Below are 15,853 nucleotides of genomic sequence, written 5' to 3'. Positions count from 1 at the left end.
CCTTATTAGTAATGGCTCTGAGCTAAGACACCCAGATTAAGGCACACAGCTCAAGGTGACGGAAACCTAAATTTGGTTTAGAATGGCATCTGGTTGACAGCCACTAATTTAGCCACTCTCAACTTCCTACAACAACCAAAACTTAGGGCTGAGAAAAAGAGAAAATTCACAACACAGAAAATGGAACCTGAGGGTGTTGGCAAGCTGGGGGCATGTAAGTCAGAAAGGGCACATGTGACAACTGGGAAGCATGGCCTAAGCTGCACTGTTATGTTTGTATTGGTCATTTTATTATGTCTCCTACTAACATCTCACAGCTTCACTATCGGTCTGCCCTATCATTCCCTAGACTCTTGCCTTGTATCCAATGCATGTTGAGAACTAATTCCTAGGGTTTTAGAAAATCCTTTAAATGTTACTTATTAAAAAGCTAATTCATACTCATTGCAAAACATCAAATAATACAAAAGATATAAAGTGAAAAGTCAAAGTTGACCTATCCTCCTACCCAATTCCAACCCCTCTGAGATTACCACTCTAACCTGTGGGTTTGTGACCTTCCAAATATTTTCATATTCTTTTACATACATGAACACACATAATTTTTATATAAACATATGATAGTGTAAATTGTATCCTGCACCTAGTTTTGTTTCCATAATATATTTTTAACATTCTTCCACTTTACTACATTTCTATGTACTACATTATTATTAACACCTGCACAGGATCCCATAGATAAGTCGTTTGACCATGCCTTCACTAATAGACACTTAGGTTGTCTCTGTTTTGCTCTTATGAAAATAATGCTGCATTGAATACCCCTGTACACTTTTGTTTGTACCAGGGTGTGATAAACACCCATGTATGTGCATTGAACGCCTTTGCACATTTTGTAGACATTTATGAGACCTTCAAAATAAAGTCTTTGAACTGGAACAAATTCTTTTATGATTTTAAAAAGTTTGAAGTGTTGCTATACTTAAACATATATATTTTTAGATAGAGATTCTATTTTGTTAATTACCTAACAGTACAAAGCAACAAGAGATGCTATTACTACATGTAGAGAGATGCCTACTCATAAAGCTTATTCTGAGATTAATACCAAGAATGGAAATGAGAAGATGTTTCAGAATGAGAAGGGAAAATCTAGCCTGTTACCATTCCTCTCTTCCATGGGTATGAGTGCGAATTTAAGGCTTAGGGGAGGGTTTGTTTGGACATTTCCAAAGTACCTCAGCCAATAGGATGGGCTGGCCTATTTTACAATCCACAGAATGTCCTCACTGTTGAGGATAGGAGCAGTGACCTGCCCTCCTTACAGAAGACAAATATTTGGCAAGTCATCCTGAAAGGGAACCAAATTCTACTCTAGATGAAGGCTTTCCAATGTCTGGGGCTACGATTTCTTTGCATTCATGTCCTGGCCCTGGTTACCAATTACACAGGGTACTTAAATGGTTTTAGGTTGGTGATGATGCCATTTAAATTTTTCAGGCAAGGGAAGAAAAATGGTTTTAGACATAGGCCCTTTTATGGAGTTGCTGGGAGAGTAGCCATGGGGAGAGGAAAGTTTGACCTGATGCTGTGAAGTGTTGAATTATTTGAGCTATTCACACTTACTGCTTCTCTGTTGGCAGGTTGCCTGAAGATATCACCATCAGAATGTTCCCACGACAATTCTCCTTCCCCTGTTTATTAAAAAGAAATAAAAAATAATCATGCATACATAGGAGGGAAAAATATCACCCTTGTGACCCAGTAACATTTTTGGTTCTACAATCCCAAAATTCTCTAGACTTTTTAGCTATTCTTCAAAAAGCAACATTAAAAAATTTTTGGGTGTGTCTTATTTGTCAAAATAACTCTGAAGAAAGTTACCACTTTGCAAAACAGACCATGAAGCATTATTACTCAGAATTTTCAAGGTAAAAGGGAAAATAATCCCTTTCCATTTTAATATAATCATCATTGTCACTTTTGCTTACCTTATTCCAGTGACAGTTAAGTATTTTGCAGGTCACATTTAACTTGTGTTTAAACTACCCTTAAAAAATGAGAGCTTTGAGTATTTGGTCTGTCATGATTTGTTAAATTCACCATTGTATCTCTGAGAAGTTATGATATGATCTGAAAGTTAAGGTAAGGTTGAAATGTTTACATAACCAATATCCAAGATATCCTTTTCTACTTTTTTGTTTTTGCCTGATACACCTTTCTCTACGTCTCTATATCAACTCTTTGTACAGCTAACCCCATCACTGCTGTCTTCCAGAGTAACTGCCTCTAGGAATAAGATTTTACTTTCAACCTGGAAAGCAACAAACATACGACAGATATGGATATTCCTCAGCTGATTAAAGATCAAAAACTAGAAGACAATTCCCAAGAATATTACCTGTGTAATATTGACCAAGAAAGCAGATGGAAGAAGCTTGGTCTTAGAGATGTTTGCACCACTCAGTGAGTAATATGTGTGTGTGTGTGTGTGTGTAGATTAATACATACATATTTATCTATCTATATATCTGTTTGAGGACAAACCCAATAACAAATAACCATACATTTCATGGGATAACAAAAAATGCAAAAGAATATAAACATTAAGAATTTTCTATTTCAATTCATCTCTTAAACTTTCAAGTCCGAAGCCTAAATAGTAATATGTGTCTGGTTTAAGCATATGGTAGCACTCTTGAGGGAAAATTATATAATATTATTGGCTTTTAGGGCTTGAAAAAGACCTTAAAATTAATTTGATAGCAATAGTATAATCAGTCAGTGACATAACAAATTATGACTTTAATTCTTCATGATTCAGAGATCATCTTATGGAAAAACAATTATGAATTTTGAACATTTAACTGGTGGCTATTCTAATCTTCTTGAAACACCCACTTTGACTATATAATTGTAACATTTCCAGATCAAAACTCTCAGTGGGTTTCCATTCAAGATGCTCTATAATTAGCCAGGACCTCATCTTTATTGAGCACTCACCTCCCACCCAACTATCTCAGCTACCCTTCGACCTCTTTGCTTTTTGTTAAACATGTAGCTCCCATTCTTACTTCTATGCTTTTGCTCATGTTATTCTTCTTCTGAAATTTTCTTCCCACCTCACAAACCCTATTGCTCCCCTATGCCTATGGAAACCATTAAGTTTTTCTTCCTCTACAAAGTCTTCTTCAAGCACTCTTACATATTTCCAATTGCCTAAAGTACTTAGTATCTTATAGCCTGAGAGATGATTAGGAGTTCAAGCATAACTTTGTCCAACTGCTCCATTTAACAGATGAAGAAACCAATGCTCAGAGAGGAGGAGTATCAGCCATTCACAGTCACATAATGAGTTCATGATAGTTAACACTAAAACCCAAAATTTTCTGGCTCTCAAGTCTGTTCCTTACATATGGGCAGGGCTTATTAATTGTGTTATTTATGGCTATATCAACACCATCTATAGCAATGCCTGACACATAGTGTTCACTCAATAAATACCTGTCAAATAATGGAATTGGAAGGCCTTCTCTGTACACCTAAAATTTCAAACCCTTCTGATATTTCTTATTCCCTAGTTTTTTGTTCTTAGCACTTAAATTATCTTACATTTTATGTATTTCATTTATTGTCTGCCTTTCTCCCATTAGGATTATCCTATGAGCTTAGGCTTCAAATGAGAACAAGGATTTTTATTTATTATGTTCACTGATGTAACCCCAGTACCTAGAACAGTGCTGGGCACATAGTTAGTACTCATTCAATATTTAATGAATGAATAATACTAAAATATCCTATATAATAAAGAGGTAATATGCAAATTAACCCTCATGCCCTCATAAGGTGGCTGCTTATGACTAGGCCAGCAGTGGGGTTAGTGAGGGACTACCAAATGACTGAACAGCAGGCTGAGTGGGGCAACCAGGCCAGCAGGGGGGGCCATTAGGGGTGACCAGGCCAGCAGACGGGGGCAATTGAGGGTGACCAGGCCAGTGTGGGGGGGAGGCAGTTAGGGGAGACCAGGCAGGCAGGCAGGTGAGCAATTAGAAACCAGTGGTCCAGGATTGTAAGAGGGATGTCCAACTGCCAGTTTAGGCCTGATCCCCATGGGGTCCAGGATTGGGGAGGGTGCAGGCTGGGCTGAGGGGACCCTCCACCCCATGCACAAATTTCGTGCACCGGGCCTCTAGTTTTATAATATTTTCTGCTGTAAAATGTTTCCTATACCTGGCTTACCACCCTGAAAAGACTGTAAATCCCTTGAAACCAGAGACCATGTCTTAGACCCCACTCTGTACTGCCTACATCACTAGTTCTCCAAGTGTGGTATCTGAACCAGCAGCACCAGCAGCATTACCTGGGTATTTGTTAGAGATGCAAAATTGTGGAACCCATCCCAGAACTACAAAGTTAGAAACTCTGCAGTACGGGGGGTCAGTGATCTGGGTTTTGACAAGCCCATCTGAGGATTATGATGCATTCAAGAATTTGAGAATAACTGGGCTGGACACTTAACATTTTCCTGGATACCCATCACGTACTATTTATGTACTGACTTGAACTGCAGTTACAAATACAGAATTAAGTGCTTCACCAATAGTATACTCACCTCATTCTTGCTATTCCATATCTGAGTAAAGATGGTAGACAAAGTCTACATGCAAACTATGTGGAAACCTTGACTGACCCTGTAACAGTGATGATGATTTCACCTTTGTTTATGTCTAGAAAATAATGCCCAAAAGTCAGTTCATATGCATTGAAAGCTTCCTGGGTGGAGAGCCTCATAATAAGGCAGAAGGAGGAGAGAAATAAGGCTGGGCCTTCGCCCTCAATATATTTGAAATCTGTTTGGAAGTGACAGGAAATCAATAGAGGAAATAACCTAAAACATACACACAGAGTAACAACTGTATATACAAATGGAGTGTATGTGCTTAAGAAATATTGAATGGGTGAAGTGAGCAGTCAGATGCAATCAAAGAAAGCAAAGGAGATATATGTATTACTATGTGTAATACTTTAAACAATAAAATAAAATTTTAAAAAAAGCTTCCCTAAAGAATTTTTAAGTCAATGATGTGGACTGAGGTTATCTTAACCTAAAGAAATGGCATTTGTAAAGGACCAGAGCTTTGAAATAGCAAGTCAGACACTGGTGATGGCAAGCAAAGTGTGGCTTGAATAGAAACTTGTAATGTGAAACCAGAAAAATGGGGCTGGTGGAAAGAGAAAAGGGGAGAAAGAGGATGAAAGAAAAAGGAGAGGAGGAGGGAGGAAGGGAGAAGGAGAGGTTGTTAAGATAAATATCGGTGGTCAATCATTGCTGCATGAACTTCAAAAAAGAGGCTGCATGCCGACCTGATTGCCCCTAACATTTGGTCCTGTCACCAATTTTTATGCAAAGGTTCTTATGGTTAAAAAAAGGTATTGGTGGAAGTGTATCCTGGCACTGAGCACTGACTAGTTAAGAAGCTACTGGAATCGGGAGGCCAACCAAGAGGTTGTTTTAAAAATATGTGATAAGTCATGAGAATCTATAAAATAATGGAAAAGAAGGGGTAAATCACACTGCTACAGTTTATTTTTTACTTTTTTATTGTTTTATTGCTTAAAGTATTACAAAGAGTATTACATATGTCTCCTTTTTTCCCCTCCCTTGACAATCCCCTGGCCTCCCTTACCCCCCAGTGTCTTATGTCCATTGGTTATGCTTATATGCATGCATACAAGTCCTTCGGTTGATCTCTTACCCTCCCCTCCTGCCCCCCAACCCTCCCCAGCCTTCCCGCTGTAGTTTGGCAGTCTGTTCGAGGCTGCTCTGCCTCTGTATCTATTTTTGTTCATAAATTTATAATGGTCTTTATTATCCATAAATGAGTGAGATCATGTGGTATTTTTCCTTCATTGACTGGCTTATTTCACTTAGCAAAATGCTCTCAAGTTCCATCCATGCTGTTGCAAATGGTAAGAATTCCTTTTTTTTTTTACAGCAGCATAGTATTCCATCCTGTAGATGTACCATTGTTTTCTAATCCATTCATTTACTGATGGGCACTTAGGCTGTTTCCAGATCTTAGCTATGGTGAATTGTGCTGCTATGAACATAGGGGTGCATATATCCTTTCTGATTGGTGTTTCTGTTTTCTTGGGATATATTCCTAGAAGTGGGATCACGGGGTCAAATGGGAGTTCCATTTTTAGTTTTTTGAGGAAACTCCATACTGTCTTTCATAGTGGCTGCACCAGTCTGCATTCCCACCACACACTGCTACAGTTTAAAAGAAAATTAAAATACCCAGGGGAAGATTTGTTAATGAAGGAGAAAAGAGTATAAAATAATTCTAGGGTTGCAAATCTGGAGAGCTGGGAAATGGCACTGCCTTTGTCAGTGACTGAGGCGGGGTGATTATGGATATACTTGTTCTGTTGTAGCTGGCAGTGGTGGCTCTAAGGTTTAGTAAGAGGTTCTCAACCTTCCTAATGCCACGACCCTTTAATACAGTTCCTCATGTTGTGGTGACCCCCCAACCATAAAATTATTTTTGTTGCTACTTCATAACTGTAATTTTGCTACTGTTATAAATTGTAATGTAAATATCTGATATGCTATATGTGTTTTCCGATGGTCGCGACCCACAGGTTGAGAACCGCTGTGAGTCTAAGCTATGTTCTGGGCAAAACAAAAATATGGGTCTAGAGAGAAGACTTAAAACCATACAAAGTTCAATGGCAAATGTCAAAGCAATATGTAAAAGCCATAGGATATGATTTAAAGACTAATCTAAATATCCAAAGGAGAACAAATTACAAAAGAAAAATGATCAAAAGCTCTCCTCATCAAATGCCCTTTTAAAAATGTAGATTTAATTATTGATATTGACATGAAATATTTACTCAACATGGCCTTCTAAGAAGTTCGGTTTACTCCATTTAGACCCTACATTCTTAAGGGGTTTTTAAATAGTCTTTTACACATTTTTTACTTATTTTTTTATTATTGACAGTATTACAGATGCCTCCCATTTTCTCCCTTTTTGCCCCCCTGCACCCAACACTTGCCCCACCCCAAGCTTTCCCCATACTATTGACTGTGTCCAGGGTTATGCATATATGCATATATCTTCTTTGGTTAATCTCTTCCTGCCCCTCTCCCATCCCCAAATGAGATCTGCTATTCTATTCCATGAATCTATACTTCTGGATCTATTTTGTTCATGAGTTTATTTTGTTCATTAGATTCCATATATAAGTGAGATCATGTGATATTTGTCTTTCTCTAAATGGCTTATTTCACTTAGCATAATACTGTCCAGGTCCAACATACTTATAATCAGTCAGAATCTCAAAGCAATATAGAAGCATACAGTCTCTGTTAAATGAGGTAACATGGCAAAACAATGAGGCAAGTAGGTATCAGGCATAGGAATCAACTATTAGTACCCTGTAACACAAGTTCAGATGAATGCGTGACAATAACTTAAGTTTTTGCAGACCGGTATGTGCACCTAAATTGGAAAATTTCACTTTGTTAAAAATGACTGGAGCCATTACTTCCGTGTATATATATATATTTTCAAGTAGGAACTTCTAGTACGTTTGTTGCCTTTGAGCTTTTAAAGTCATCAAAATTTCATTCTTTAAGCTAGAATGTTCTATAAGTAGCTGCTAAAGGTTTCAACAGTTTAGTTGTTCTATTTAATATGAACCATAGTTAAAATGAAATTATCTTCGTAGATGTCCACATTTTGTACAACTATAAGTGGTACTCTAGATCTGGGCAGGTTCTGTTGGACAGCTGAAAATAAATTTGTCCATTTAGAATCTTCAATGTTTATACCTATTATATATTTAAGAGACAAATATATAAAAGAAAAAAAGTAGTCAATGATTGCCTAAAAAACCTGTTCCATTGCATTATTTTTCCTGATTCACTGGATAAATTATCTAGAGTGAGAGAGATTCTCTTTTTTTCAGCCAAAGTTTAAAAACACACACAATGATTCTAATGTAGACAGATGAATTTTAGTTAATTCCAAGAAGCAACACGATGTAATTTTAACCAATTTTTATAAACCAAAATGAAAAACAACTTTCCTGTACTGTATGTCAAACAATATTCATTTAACCTTAAAAGCCACATATGTTGTTTATTTAAACCTCAATTATACTCTGGGTGGTACCCTATGGAGCTGGAATGGCTTGGCTTTCTGGTAATGGGAGAACAAGTATTTGAAAATGGTCAGGAGCTAGACTAAAATTAAGATTATTAATTCCCATTGCTTCCATTAATCTTTGGGTGGCTTGAGCAGGTCACAGAAGTAAACCCTGTCCTCTCAAAAAGACAATGAACATTATGCTAAGTGAAATAAGCCAGTCAATGAAAGAAAAATACCACATGATATCACTCACTTTTGGATAATTAAGACCATTATAAACTGATGAACAAAAATAGATACAGAGGCAGGGCAACATCGAACAGACTGTCAAACCACAGCGGGAAGGCCGGGAAGGGTTGCGGGGGGGTAAGAGATCAACCGAAGGACTTGTATGCATGCATATAAGCATAACCAATGGACACAAGACACTGGGGGATAGGGGAGGCCGAAGGAAGGTCAAGGGGAGAAAAAAAAAAGGAGACATATGTAATACTCTTTGTAATACTTTAAGCAATAAAACAAAATTTTAAAAAAAGACAATGAGATTATGAGATACTTATGAAGATAATCTTCAGACAGCTAAACTATGCTGGCATGTGGCCTCTTCTGAACCACACACAACATCGTTAACAGGGTGCCACCCATAGATCCCAATGTATTTGGGAGAACTTAGTCTTATGCCTGTTTTTTTGGCAGGCATAATTATTAGGATTGACTCTCCCACTTTCAGAAGTGTCTTGGTTTGGATGATAAATTATATGGTCACACTAATCATAAAGCAAATAGAAATTAAATGAATCCCAGAGATGGGGAGGTGATCTCTGTGACAACGTAAAATGATCTCTGTATTTTTAGAGAAACACTTTGAAATCAGCAGAATCAGGGCAAATGGTTAAAGGGCTTTTGAGGGAAATTGAGAGATAGAGCACAGAAGAAGAAACTGATCACAAAATCTCCACCAGGTTCTGTGGTGGGCCATGTTATAGCTAGGACTCAGTACCCAAGCTGGAGATTAAAGAGGAAATTAAAAGCTCTCTGGAGGGGAGCTCTGTGAAACATCTAATTCTACAAATTCTGTTGAAAGGGAGACAAGTGGTGAAATCCAAAGAAAGCTCTAAAAAACACTGGTATAAGGATTCTCCATTGGTAGACATTTGAGCTACAATAATGAGGTATTGCAAGAAGTCCTCCAGTGGACATTTAGTTTTTGTTTGGGCTGTCTTAGTATTTTTAACATAATATCTGCTTGAGAAATACTAAAACACAGACAGGGGAGAAGTTCCTGCCAACAGTAGCAAGCCAAATTTAAAAAAGAGTACAAAAGCATGTATCCAAAAAATTTAGAAATATGTACTTAAAAATGCATTGTGAGAGTATATGTGTTTGCAGGAAAAGAGCAGGGGAGAGGGGATAAAGAAACTATTAACTAGATTGTGCTCATGACCCATGCTGCTCTTTCAATGGATATGTGACTAAATAGATCCAAGTTTATAGTTAGAAATGGGGTATTTGCATCCCATGGTAGTCCCAAAGAGAAGAGCTGGAAGTGTACCATATCTGACCCCTGGGAGCAGAGTCATCACAAACTGTTCCTCCCAGTAGCCTCTCAGTTAACAGAATTCCCAAAGTTCTTTTACATCCTCAAGTTGAGAGGCAGTATAGTGTAATGGCTAAGAGAATAGCCCAGAGCCAGACTGACTGTGACCAAATTGTGACTCTTTCCCCTTCTTCCCTCTGTCACTTTGGAAAAGTGAATTAACTTCATTGTGCCTCAGTTTCCTTATTTCTAAAATGGAGACAATAATACCAACCCCATAGGGTTATGAAATTAATTAGTATAAGCAAAAAGATTACAAGAGTGCCTGGCACATGGTGAGTGTCATGTAAGTGTTAGCCATTATTACGTCTCCCTCTTCTTTCAATCTTTTCTCTCAACTTCTTCCTCCTCTACAAGAGTAGCTTGCATATGGGGAAAACCCAACTTAAAGGACTCCCTCAAGAGGGCTAGGTATATAACAAAGGAAAGGGTCTAGATTAAACAATCAAACAAACAAACAAAGCCTAGTCAAAAGAGAAAATGTATGCCTCCATACAGAAAGGGAGTCATTTCATTTCTAAATCATCAGAAGCCAGGGCCCTGAAGATACAAAAAATGTTTGCAGAGATTCCTTCAGCTCATACTTCAAAACTGCCTTAGATTCTCTCATAATTATGCTAGTACTCTTCTTATTTTCATCCTTTTAGAAAAGAAGTTTACATTTTAATTAAAATCCTTTTCTCTCTTGGCTTAAACTGAGCCTTAAGAGGACAGATATCTGTTTCATTGGGAGGCAGTACAATTTACATAGTCATAAAATGGAGTGGTAAAAATCCAAGTACCCAAATAAGGTAGAGTCCTGTGCTATCACATCCATTAACGGGAAAGAACAAGCAGGATAGAGAAGGGAAACTCAATAATCTACTGGTGTTTACTGTCTGGTCAACTTGGGAATGAAATTCAGTCAGTTAAAGGTCCTTCTTGTTTCCATAAACACCACTTTGGCTTATTGGCCCTGTACAAAGAAGACTGGACTATTTGGTGAGAGTAGGGGACATAGGTCTGGTTTTAATAGCTAAAGAAAAAATAGATATAGTCATTCCAGCAACTTGATTAAATTGACTGAATAATTGTACCAACTTCCCACTTTGCCTGCACTATGGACACCAGGAATGGGTAAGTTCTTACAGTTGTAGTGTTGGTAAAATTCAAATGTGATTCTTCTGCCTGACATAGGTCCTCTTTCTCATGTTTCTTTTTCCTCTGTTTATACTATCAGTCAACAAATCAGATTAATTTTTATAAATGTTGGGGGTCTATGCTCATGAAGACTACTATAATGAGAATAATGTGCATATCCAGTGGTGTGTTTCTGCACAATCATGGCATCCCTTGAAGTAGTTAGAAGGACAAAGCTAAAGGAAGAGTGGCTTTAACCACCCGTGAAGAAATAATTGCTCTGAAATGCTCCACTGATAATTCCTTATTTTTAATGTAGAACCAGACTCAGATACACATAAAAAACCCTCCAACCCCATAATAAGATGGGGCATTATTGACCTTGACAGGATATCCCAGATGGCTAATTAGGAGCCATTGCTATTAATTTGTTAAGCTCAGCATAAAAGTCAGTGCTGTCTCATGTACTGTCTGAAGGGATCTCTGTCGAAGAAGAAACATTCTAGACATAAGAGACATGCCAAGAAGGAACATGATGACTTTAGAGGGGTGGGAGTCCTGGGAAAGTTATCAAGCATGTGAAGCTGAATTCTGAATGCAAGGGATGGAGAGAGAACAAAAACAATCTGATTAGGAGAAGTAGGTAAGGATGGAATCTCTCAGATGCTCCCATTTTCATTAACATGAATGATTCACTTTTGAAAAGGGGTTACCATTGGTTGTCAGACTCTTTAGTAGCTATGAAAAGATCACAGTGTTTCAATACATTTTGAAGTTTAGCTGAAAGCATACTACCTCAAAAATTAAGTCAATTTTTAAAGTAACTTTTTAAGTGTTTTCTTCCTATCATTATAACCAGGCAATAATAGTGTTTCTGCAGAAAATGTGAACAAGAACAAAAACAACTCTAGATTGATATGTGAGGATATATATTTGCAGTTGCTGTTATTTTCTCCAGTTTTCTTTGATTTTGAAAATATTTGAAAAACTTGGTAAATTTTTATGATGTAAAAAGAGGAAATATCTCATAGACCATTTCCATCAAGATCTCTGGGTCCCAGTCAAGATGGCATCTGATGTGTAACTTTGCTGCTTTAAAAAAAATATATATATATATATATATATACATATATATATATATATATTGATTGATTTCAGAGAGGAAGGAAGAGGGAGAGAGAGGTAGAAACATCAATGATGAGAGAGAATCCTTGATCAGCTGCTTCCTACACACCCCCTACTGGGGATCTAGCCTGCAACCTGAGAATGTGTTCTTGACCAAAATTGAACCCAGGACCCTTCAGTCCACAGGCCAACACTCTATCCACTGATCCAAACCTGCTAGGGCACTTTTCTGCTTTTTAAACGATTAATCATGGATCTTAGGTAAAATGGCAATTGTTGTGAACACTGACAAATTGATTTTAAATAATTGATTCTAGTTTAGGTTACCTTGAAGAAGTTAGCATAATATCTCAATTTCATAAAATAGATTCAATGTGTTCATTAAACATGTGTTGGATAAATTAGCTTGCATTGAGTAAGTTGTAAGTTCAGCCATTTCTCCTTCTTCCCAAACCAGGACTGTACTTGTAGCACTGTCAAGAGGTTTTATAACTGTGGCTCTTTTTTGATAAATGCACTACAAAAGATATGCTTAATACCATAAGGGGAAACAGAGGAAAACGAAGACACTCCTTTCCTTATAAAGGTTCCCAGTTGAGAAGCCAAGTCCCATAAAACAATGAACAATACGAAAGATATTTTAAAATGCTACTAACCAGACTAAACACCAAAAGTAGACAAAGAAGGAGACCAATGAGGACTAGATTAATCAGGCAAGACTGTTTAGAAGAGGTGTGACTTCACCTATGCCCTTTGAAAGTGGGTAGGATCCTAATTGGAAAAGAGAGGAGAGAAGCTTGTTCAAGCTTGTGGGAGTAAGAGTTAAGACAGGCACATAACAGGAGTGAAGGTGGAAGGAACTTGCAATATTATAGTACAAAGAGAATCACCATCCTAGAGGAAAAGATGTGTGTGTTGTGTCAGAGACCTGAGGATGAGTAGTAGATGAAGGAAGTGTCAGATTGTTTTACAGAGGGCCTTTAGAAACAAGCTGGAGACTTATTTCACTTAGAATAATCAGCGGTTCTCAACCTGTGGGTCGCAACCCCTTTGGGGGTCAAAAGACCCTTTCACAGGGGTCGCCTAAAACCATCAGAAAACACATATATAATTACATATTGTTTTTGTGATTAATCACTATACTTTAATTATGTTCAATTTGTAACAATGAAAATACATCCTGCATATCAGATATTTACATTAAGATTCATAAGAGTAGCAAAATTACACTTATGAAGTAGCAATGAAAATAATTTTATGGTTGGGGGTCACCACAACATGAGGAACTGTATTAAAGGGTCGAGGCATTAGGAAAGTTGAGAACCACTGCTCTAGGTCAAGCATGTCAAACTTGCTGCCCACAGGTTGCATGTGGCCCACAATGAATATTTTTGCAGCCCAGCCAATATAACGGTATGTAAGAAATGTTTTAATAAACATACTAGAGGAATCCACAGACAGCAAAATCTCAGAAATATGCCAAAGCAATTTCTGCACCAATACTCCAATGGCATTGGAAACTAAAAAGAAAATAAACAAATGGGACTATATCAAAATAAAAAGCTTTTGCACAGCAAAGGAAACCATCAACAAAACAACAAGAAAGCCCACTGCATGGGAGAACATATTTGCAAAAGTTATCGCTGATAAGGGTTTAATCTCCAACATTTACAGGGAACTCATACAACTTAAAAAAAGGAAGATAAAAAACCCAATAAAAAAATGGGCAACGGACCTAAATAGATACATTTCGAAAGACAGAAGAAAGGCCAAAAGACATATGAAAACATGCTCAAAGTCACTAATCATCCGAGAGATGCAAATCAAAACGACAATGAGATACCATCTCACACCTGTCAGAATGGCTATCATCAACAAATCAACAAACGACAAGTGCTGGTGAGGATGTGGAGAAAAAGAAAACCTTGTGCACAGCTGGTGGGAATGCAGACTGGTGCAGCCACTGTGGAAAACAGTATGGAGTTTCCTCAAAAAACTAAAAATGGAACTCCCATTTGACCCCGTGTTCCCACTTCTAGGAATATATCACAAGAAGCTAAAAACACCAATCAGAAAGAACATATGCACCCCTATGTTCATAGTAGCACAATTCACCATAGCAAAGATTTGGAAACAGCCTAAGTGCCCATCAGCAGATGAGTGCATTAAAAAACTGTGGTACATCTACACAATGGAATACTATGCTGCAGTAAAAAAAGAAGGAGTTCTTACCATTTACAACAGCATGGATGGAACTGGAGAGCATTATGCTAAGTGAAATAAGCCAGTCAGAGAAAGATAAATATCACATGATCTCACTCATTTATGGAATATAATGAACAACATAAACTGATGAACAAAAACAGATCCAGAGACAGAGACGCATAGATCAGACCGTCAAACCTCAGAGGGAAGGTAGGGGAGGGTAGGGGTAAGGGGGAGAGATCAACCAAAGGACTTATATGCAAGCATATAGGCCTAACCAATGGACACAGACAACAGGGGGATGAGGGCATGAGTGAGGGGATAGGGGGTAAGATGGGGATAAGGATACATATGTAATAACTTAATCAATAAAAAAAATAAAAATAATAAAAAAATAAATTTTGTAACTTAATTTTTACAATATCCTGTTATACGTAATTATTAATAATGAACTACAATGTTTGCTAATGACTGATTACTATAATCATGTTGCATTCATTTCCCTTACGTGCCTTACGCACAGGTGCACCATTTCTCTCCACTAATACTAGCAGCAAATATTTTAGCAGCCAATTGCCACATCATTAGTCTTGCACTGACTTGCTTGGTGTGCACAACAGGAAATATTTCACTTTCACAGAACAAGAAAAATAGGTTTATTTGCATTACATTTATTAATTTGTGCAGTTATTCAGTGTCTGGTAAGTTAATGTTCAAGAAAAAATATTAATTTTTATTAAAATGTTCTATTATTTTATGTTAATGATTACCCATTTATTTCAGCCCTTTGTGTTCAGCCTGTCTCTATTGGAATAAACCTATGTTTCTATGAAAATTGAAGCTTTTGTTATTTTGCAGCCCACATAAACTTAAACCTTATTTGGCCCATTAGCCTTTGAGTTTGACATGCTTGCTCTCGGTCCATCCATGTTGCCAGTTTTAAAAACAGCGATGGGGACATAAAGTACAACACAGGGAATCTAATCAATAATATTGTAATAACTATGAATGGTGTCAGATGATTACTAGACTTATTGGGATGATCACTTTGTAAGTTATATGAATGTCTAATTACTGTATTGCACACCTGGAACTAATATAATACTGTATGTAAACTGCAATTTAAAAATAAAAAAATAAACAAACTGAAGAACTGAGATTGGATAATATGATAAGAAATGGTAGGTGCTGGCCAACATGATCAAGTATTCCTTAAGAAAAAACCTAGAGTATTGTACAGCATGTACAACGAAGGAAGAACAGTATGGACATTCTTACAGGGTGAGGTGGCTGGTTTCATGGTGTAATAGAATTCAGGGATCCTGGGAGGATAAGACAGCCTCCAGTTATTTCCTTAACTTTTGAGTCAATCTTCCCTTACCCTGGGGTACAGAGAACAAAGATGTATGTGGTATGAATTGAGGCTGAAAAGAGAGTCCTAGGAGTCTTCCTTCATTCATCTCCTTGACTGGGTAGACCACTCTCAATGACTGGCTTGTATAATATCTTTCCTTTTTATCATGTGGCAAAGTTACAATTTTATATTTACATGTGCTATTATTTGATGAATACCTGTCTTCCCCATTAAACTCTGCCAAGTCAGGTTTCACATCCGTTTATTCACCATTGTATATCCATCACCAGC

The 15,853-nt window shown here is 37.3% G+C and overlaps 1 protein-coding gene across 5 annotated transcripts in view; it reads right to left on the bottom strand.

Annotated features, from left to right (window-relative positions):
• CHRDL1 (chordin like 1) overlaps positions 1 to 15,853 on the bottom strand; it is a 212,419-nt gene that overhangs the window by 26,600 nt on the left and 169,966 nt on the right. For all 5 annotated transcript variants that reach the window (XM_059678468.1, XM_059678469.1, XM_059678466.1 and 2 more), the window contains exon 7: positions 1,627 to 1,694. In XM_059678468.1, the coding sequence (XP_059534451.1) occupies positions 1,627 to 1,694 (68 nt within the window). The remainder of the gene's footprint in view (positions 1 to 1,626; positions 1,695 to 15,853) is intronic.

The sequence above is a fragment of the Myotis daubentonii genome, chromosome X (genome assembly GCF_963259705.1).
Source record: "Myotis daubentonii chromosome X, mMyoDau2.1, whole genome shotgun sequence".
In the NCBI taxonomy this organism is placed as follows: domain Eukaryota; kingdom Metazoa; phylum Chordata; class Mammalia; order Chiroptera; family Vespertilionidae; genus Myotis; species Myotis daubentonii.
This window is presented reverse-complemented; position numbering and strand designations above follow the sequence as displayed.